Below are 7,478 nucleotides of genomic sequence, written 5' to 3'. Positions count from 1 at the left end.
GCCCCAGCTTTCCGAGGCGGGGCGGCGGCGAACTGTGGCTGTGCCATTCTGATACACAGACAGTGACGGGAGGGGTTCAGAACCAGCCTCCCGCTCCTTGGCCTTAGGGCGACGTTTGACTGTGTCAGACTCGGTCAGGATGAACTTGACATTCTCCTGCTGGTTCTGCTTGGCCCGTATGCGTCTCTTGAGTGTGGCACTGGCCTCCACCCTGGCCAAGGGAGGGCCATCGACACTTGCCTCTCCCTTGCCGGGCCCCTGAGGCTGCTGCCGGCCCTTCCCATCTTCCGCAAAGTGGCCTCCATCTGTTGGCTCTGCAGACCCCCGGCGGGCAGTGGCCAGAAGTCCAGTGACAGGGCCGCTGAGTGTACGGCGCCGGTTCACGACCTCACCGTCAAGCCCAATGGCCTCTTTGTGCTTCACTGAGGCTAACACTGTGGCCACCCGGCCTGGCTCTGGACTGGCAGGCTGAGGTGTGGGGTGGCCCTCCGGAGGCCTACGGGCAGCCCGACCCCCGCCCCCAATGGAAGACAGCTCAAGCATGGCCGCAATGCTCTTCACGCTGCCGGCGCTGCCTGTGTCCACACTGGCAGCCAGGTCACTAGCCCGCCGGCGCTGTGCCTTGACCCCCAGCTGGTCATCCTCGGTCTCTGCATTCTGAGCCGGCTCATCAGCCAGGTTGGCACTGGCCATGGCCGAGCTGGATCGCTTAGGTGGGGGTGGCGGGGGACCCTTCTTGCGGGGCCGAACAGCAAAGGACTGACTGCGATTTACGTTCTTATCAGTGCCAGTGGGTGCTCTCACAGAGTGGCTGCGGCCCACGCGCCGCTGGACTGTAGCATAGGGTCCTGTAGCAGCAGGCACCAGCAGCTCATCCCGCTCAGGCTCACTGTCAGATGCCGCATAGCGGTTCAGGCTGTGAGCGCGCTTCTTGGGCCGCCCAGGTTCTGCCTCAGCCTCAGGGGGCAGGCACAGCATGGGCACAGCTGCAGGCATGGTTTGGGGCACAGGCCCCGGTGTGGCTGACCCTGTGTCACCCTCCACAGGCTGGGGCAGCACATAGGCAAAGCCACGGTGTGTGGGTGACTGTGGTAGGGAACGGGGAGACATGGGGCGCTCTGTTGGTGGCAGCAGCTGTGGGGTGGGCTTCACCTTGGCTGTGGCAGGGGCCGGACCATGAGGTCCTGTGAGGGCTTGTGGGGAGCCTGGCCGGGCTTTAGTGGGTGTCTGAGGGGGGGTGAAATGGCTACCACCTGGAGGAAGGACCTGCCGTGGCTTACCAGGCACTGGGGGCACACTGGCCCTCTTGACGTTGTGCCCATGGCGGCCAGGCCGGACCTCCTTAGGTGGGGTACCAGGGGCCTGCCCCTCATCCAATAGGTATTCCTGGCTTCGTGACATGGGGCTGCCGGGCCCAGGGGGCCCTTCTCCTAGCAGCTCCTGAGAACTACTCATATGCCGAGCCCGTCCACCAAGGCTGGGCTCCTGCCTCGTGGTAGCTCTTGGGGTGGGCGGCAGGTGGTTGGAGGGCTTCTCAGCAGTGCCCCCCTCGGCTGGGCCAGTCATGGCAGCCTGCAGCTCTCCACTGAGCTCACTGTCCTGGAAGGTGGTCATCTTAGGAGACTGGCAGTCAGCCGGAGCAGGCTCAGGTGGGGGCGGGGACTCAATAGCCATCATTTCGAGTGACTGGGGTGCCTTCCGACGCAGGGGTCCCCCCTCGTACTTGGCATATTCTGCTTTCTGGAGCTCTGCCAGCTTCCTCACTGCCAGCATCAGCTTCTTTTGGTGGCCTGGGTGGGACATGGGGGCAGGTCAGGTGGACCCTAATGGGGAGGGGCTGGGCCAGGGCCAGGGCCTCACCCAGCTTAGTGATGCCGATCTCCTGCAGATCTTCCCAGGTGATGTCTGTGATGAAATCAATGTTCTCATAGCCGTTGTCCACCAGCACCTTGTAGTACTGCGCCAGGCCGATCATGGACAGCCACACAGCCAGGTTAGCCTATGGAGCAGGGGACACATAGGGGCAGCCCAAGCTGGCTGCCTGCACCTTGCCGGCCTACTTGGAGCTATTGGAAGAAGCACCTGGCCCGCAGGGCACAGACAAACAGAAGGACGAACAAATAGACCCAAGGTGTAGCTACTGGAGACAGCATTAGCAGGAGCTCAAGACAGCTCCTTAGCACACCTATGGGGCACTGGTACACACAGGAGCCAACACACACATACACACACACACACACACACACACACACCCCATGGGACCTATTCTCAGGACATGGATTTAGGGGAAAAAAACTACTTCCTCACCTGGCCAGGCAGCCGTTGGCACAGTGCCCTGAGGGGCTGCACCCACACGTCACAGACACAGATGCACAGTACCACATTGGACACACACATGCACACCCTGTACTCCGCACAAACACAGCATACAGGCATCCATATCCCCTCCTGCCTCACACATTCTCTTGCTATTTCCTCACCTACATCAGATGTGGTTACTCACATGCCGCACACACACAGCACAGAGCCACATCTACACACATACAAATGTCCACAGCAGTCTTAACCCAGCAACACCGGTCATTCCCTGTGCTCCCAGCCAGACCCACTCATGCTCCAACACTCACCACCCTCAGTCTCACCAGTGACAGAGTGAGGCAAGGCCACAGGGCCCAGATGTGCTCCTGGGAGGATCTCTGAGCTGCTGACTGAGTGGATAAGGTAGGGTGGATGAGTGCCAGGGCCCTGGGGGTCTGGGTGGCCACCGGTACCTCTCCCATAGATGAATAGGCGCCAGTAGACCAGAAAGCCAGTCTCAGGTTGGGCAACCCTGAGCCCACCTCCTCTCAGCCCAGGAGCTGCCCGACACGGGCACATCCCTGTAACAGCACAGGCCACGGCCTGAACACACACCATCAGGAACTGTTTGTCAGCTCCGGCAACAGGTCCGCATTTATGGCAGAATTGTACATGCATCTGTCATGGGATCCTGAAGAGTATCTGGCGTACCAATATGTTTCCACATGTGCCTTCTATAATCACATGTGGGCAGTGCCCTGGGTGACACTGTGTGAAGGGGACACTCTTGGCCTCAGACTGCCCTCACCCTGCCAGCCCCCAGACAGTGTCACCTGGCCCCTGCCCAGGGAGGCCGGCCTCAGTGTCTGGGGTAGACGAACAGCTGTCCAGGAGCTCCCTGCCGGTGGGCCATCCTCCACTCTGCTCCCTAGAGCCCCAGTGAGTAGATTAAGGCTGCAGTCATCTGCCTGTCTGTGTCTGTCTGCTGGTCCTGGCTCAGCCACCAGGATGAAAGGAGCCTTACAGGTTTATGTTCGGGTAGCCAGTCAGGGATGTTCAAGCCACTGATCTCTGCTGTGATCTTCTTTCGGTGGCCTGGCTTGGTGACACCTATAGCCGTGAGGTCCTAGGCAGAGTGAAGACCCATAAGCAAGAGGCAGGTTCTGTCACCAGGAAGGGATAGCAGCCAGTGGCCAGTCTGTTGCAGCTTACCTCAGGGGTCATACGGCTGATGGTAGGCAGGTCATAGCCAGCACTGGTGAAGTTGGGGGCATAGAGCTGCAGCTGGAACGTGGCAAGCCACTGGCTGACTGCCTCAGCACTCTGGAAGACACAAGGCACCGGCTGCAGGCCGCCCACCGCCAGGCCTGTGCCCCGGCCACCGCAGCACCTCCTTTTCTGCTCAACTGGTGGGCCACGGAGTGCTGGGTCTGCCGTCCATGGTCCATCTGCAGCCAGGCCCTGGTAAGCCTGGCACTGGTGCTCCGTCATCTGCCATCCTGGACACTGAGCATCCTCAGCCCTCCAGCCTTCTTCTGGGATCTCCACCCGGAGGATACAGCTGTTCATGTCATAGCTTTCCTGACCTGCCCCCCGTTCCTGCACCAAAGACACTCACACCATCTTGGGGAGGCAAGTGGTGTGACCCCATGTGACGGATCTGGGGAATGGGACTTGGGCTGGGCTCCTCAGTGCTGTGCCCAGCTCCCTGGAGGGTGGACTCTGTGCCCACAGGCAGGAATACCATGCCTCCTCTGCTGTGCAGGACCCAGCCAGCAGCTCACACCTTCCAGCACATGGGTGCATGCACACGCAATCCCTTACACCCAAGCACACACCTGTGCCTCACACCTATCCCCTTCCATACGTGCAGCTACACATGTGCATGCCCAGCTTACAGTCGCACTATTGCACACACACACATCTGTCATCCTGAATGCCTCCACAAACACATACATGTTACCTCACAGATTACATAGTGGACACCTATACGCTCACATGTGTGCACACATGACACATTCACAGATCGACAGACAGAAGGACAAGATCTGACCTTGCAAAAGCCCCAGCTCCTGCTCAGGCCAGGCCAGGCAGACGGCCTGGGTGCCAGTCAGACTCTACCCTTGCCCCCCAGCCTGCCCAGGTCCCAGGAGCCTGCCCGGCCTGTACCTTGCCCTCCGATGCTGGCTCCAGCTTCTTGGGAGGCTGTTCCACATAGACTTGTCCAGTGTGAGCTACTGGAGGCTGGGACCGGGTTGCACCTAGTGACAAGAGGAGGTGGCAGGGCAAAGGTGTTCAGGGGCCACCTTCCTACCAGGTCAGCACAGCTAGGTCCTCACCTGTGGTGCCCTCTAGAGGCTTGACAGGGCTGTCCCCTGGGCTCGATTCAGAGACGGACTTCTGGGAAAGCACCGTTGCCAGGAGCTGCAACCCAGTAAGGCCAATTCACTCAAGCTGCTCCAGGCCTGGCCACCCAGCTGCTCCAGCCCAGCCACCACCTCACTGACCTTGACCCCTTCAGAGCCTGCATGTAAGGCATGGCCACCACCAATCCTGCCACTTGCCACACTGCTCAAGCTGCCACTGCGATCTCCACCTGCCCACACAGAAAGCATGAGGCCAGTGTCAACCCCTGCATCGTCCAAGGGACGCCACCCCCACCCTCAGGCTCCTGGCCTACCTGCAAAAGGCTTCCTCAGCACCCAGATCTCCTCCGGAGGCACAGAGGGCCCCGAAGAGCTTCCTCCCTGAGATGGGCTTGGCTCACTTCCTAATCGGGAACCTGCAGGCCAAGAACAGCCTGAGTCCTGGATCTGCCCAGGGGGGCCTGGCACAGAGAGGAGGTTAGGACATGGTCTTACTGAGTCCTGGACCTGCCCAGGTGTGGGCTGGCATAGAGAGGCAACCAAGCAGAGGTACATACATATCTCTGGAGATCACATTATAGCTTCCTTCCTGGCCAACGCCAGAGAGCTGAAAGACCCTCAAGAGACCCCCTCTCCCCCGCTCCGACATCTGAGATGAGGGGAAAGTGGCTGAGGGTGCCAAGGACCAGGTGTCCTGTGGGCAAAAGAGCTGACGGTTCTGGAGGACCATTTCTATGTGCAAGTGAGGTGAGAAGTTGCCCAGGAGCCTGATGCCAGCAGGATTTAGTTCCTAGGAATTAAATGACAACCCTCTAGTTCCTTGACACACCTTCTAACTGGCACCCTCTGCCTTCTTGCCTCATCTATCAATCTCCATGTCCTTTGAAAAAGGTAAGCTACCGCCAGGCCATGGAGCATCCCAGCCTGCTCCTACACCTCACTCTGCTGTAGCCACACTGGCCCCCCGTCCCTTCGGGTGCCAGGCGCTTTGCCTCAGTGCTTTTGCACATGAGGGTCCTAATGCCTGAACTGCTGCATATAGTTGGCCCCTTTCACTTCTCAGGGCCTTTCTGGGGGGAGGGGTTGGGGATGGGATCTCACCGCGTAGCTCAGGCTGACCTTCAACTCACTATGCAGCCCAGGCTGACCCCAAACTTGCAGTGAGCCTCCTGCCTCCACCTCCCACATACTGGGATTACAGTCACCACATCCACTTCAGGGCCTCCAACTCCACTATCTAAAGCAGGCCCCTCTCCAAATTCTCCGTGTCACTGGTTAGTATCTTCTCCTCCCTATCTATTTCACTGACCCTCACTGCCTCCTACTCTAGGCTGAGCTTCTGGAGAATCAGAACATCTGTCTGGGTCCCTGTGTGTCTCCAGTGGCTGGAGCATCGCAAACGTGCAATGTTTTGAATAAAGGACTGTGCAGGATGTTGATGAGGAGACGACTGGTAGGATGCACTGCTGGGCCCTAGTCCTGGCAGTGGCTATAATTCAGCCCTGCCACCAAGACAACAAAGCACATTTGCTGTTTCCTGGCCCCACAGCTCAGGCCAAGTGTCTCCCTGCTTCCCCCAGAGCTGGGTGGGACTTGCCTGCTCTCTTGACGATGGCCTCACCCAAGGAGGATGGGAAGTAGCCCACCCGGTCATTGCCTGTCCGGTTGTCATGGATACAGCCCTTCCACCTGCCATCTGGATGTTGTTCCAGGACCTGACCAAATAAGTAGGGCAGCATCCTTAGGGAACTGTCTCTCTAGGTGGGTCCTGTTGCCCAGTGCTACCCACCAACTGCTGCAGGAGGGTGTTCTGGGTGAGCATGCCCGGGTCCCACCCCTCCCTGCCTCAGTGGCCACCAGGGCAATTCTCACTGTGATGATGTCCCCGGCCTTCACGTTGAGGCTTGTCAGGTCGTAATTGTTGCAATAATCCTTGGTTGCCCGGACCTGCAGGGCCGCTGAGGCCTCTGGGAATACATGAGGTGGACCCCCCAGTTCTGCAAGCTGCCCGCCCTGACCCCACCCCACCCTCAGCTGTCCGGGCCCACCTCGTAGCAGCTGCTTGATCTCTTTGCTGGCCTGTGATGTGGTGAACTGGTGTACAATATCCAGCGCTGTCTGGCTGTAGGTGTTCCTCACTTGGGCGTTGATCCCACTCTGCACGTGGGAAAGCGTGTGGCCCCGTCAGGGGACCCTTCACCCCAACTCCGCCCCAGCTGCCCCCTGCCCCCAGACTCACATCCAACAACAGCCGAACCACTTCTGTCTTCCCACAGAGTGCTGCTTCATGCAGGGCTGTGCCAGCCTTGGTCTGACGGTTAATGTCGATGCCGGCTTGGAGGAGGAGTCTGGTGGAAAGCAGGGAGGGTGGACAGGGCAGCTGACCAGTCCTCCCTGGCTCTTAAGCCAGGTTTGATTCCCACCTGCTTAGGCTGAAGAATGGGCCGGTACTGTTCTGTGTCCCTGAATACAATATCTGATAGTTGGCAAGCATTTGCCAAAGGGCCCTTGCTAGCCTCTCACAGTTATTATACCGTCCAGTCTTGGTATAAGCACTCCTGTGAGCCTTGCTTTATAGATGGGGAAACTAAGGCTTGGAGAGGCTAAGTGCCTCTACAAGGTCACCTAGCAAGTGGAGAGCCCAAGCTGATGAGCTATGGGTGACTGAGGCAACAGGATCACAAATTCAAGCACAGCCTGGGCAATGTAGTGACCTACTAAGACATTGTCTAAAAAATAAACCCTTTCTCTGGCCTTCCAGCTCACCCTTTACCTGGGCCTCCATACCTAACCACATCCCCACAAGTTCTTTTT

At 58.8% G+C, this 7,478-nt stretch overlaps 1 protein-coding gene across 1 annotated transcript in view; it reads right to left on the bottom strand.

Annotated features, from left to right (window-relative positions):
• Positions 1 to 7,478, bottom strand: part of Caskin1 (CASK interacting protein 1) — an 11,575-nt gene that overhangs the window by 2,625 nt on the left and 1,472 nt on the right. Inside the window, exons 7-18 of the mRNA XM_033758552.1 lie at positions 6,904 to 7,012; positions 6,713 to 6,821; positions 6,537 to 6,631; positions 6,262 to 6,379; positions 4,979 to 5,080; positions 4,806 to 4,894; positions 4,638 to 4,722; positions 4,468 to 4,559; positions 3,511 to 3,621; positions 3,323 to 3,424; positions 1,861 to 1,999; positions 3 to 1,790 (exon numbers count right to left, since the gene is read on the bottom strand). Coding sequence (XP_033614443.1) covers positions 3 to 1,790; positions 1,861 to 1,999; positions 3,323 to 3,424; positions 3,511 to 3,621; positions 4,468 to 4,559; positions 4,638 to 4,722; positions 4,806 to 4,894; positions 4,979 to 5,080; positions 6,262 to 6,379; positions 6,537 to 6,631; positions 6,713 to 6,821; positions 6,904 to 7,012 — 2,939 coding nt within the window. The remainder of the gene's footprint in view (positions 1 to 2; positions 1,791 to 1,860; positions 2,000 to 3,322; positions 3,425 to 3,510; positions 3,622 to 4,467; positions 4,560 to 4,637; positions 4,723 to 4,805; positions 4,895 to 4,978; positions 5,081 to 6,261; positions 6,380 to 6,536; positions 6,632 to 6,712; positions 6,822 to 6,903; positions 7,013 to 7,478) is intronic.

This window comes from Fukomys damarensis, unplaced genomic scaffold (assembly GCF_012274545.1).
Source record: "Fukomys damarensis isolate Sample0158 unplaced genomic scaffold, DMR_v1.0_HiC HiC_scaffold_34, whole genome shotgun sequence".
Taxonomy (NCBI): domain Eukaryota; kingdom Metazoa; phylum Chordata; class Mammalia; order Rodentia; family Bathyergidae; genus Fukomys; species Fukomys damarensis.
This window is presented reverse-complemented; position numbering and strand designations above follow the sequence as displayed.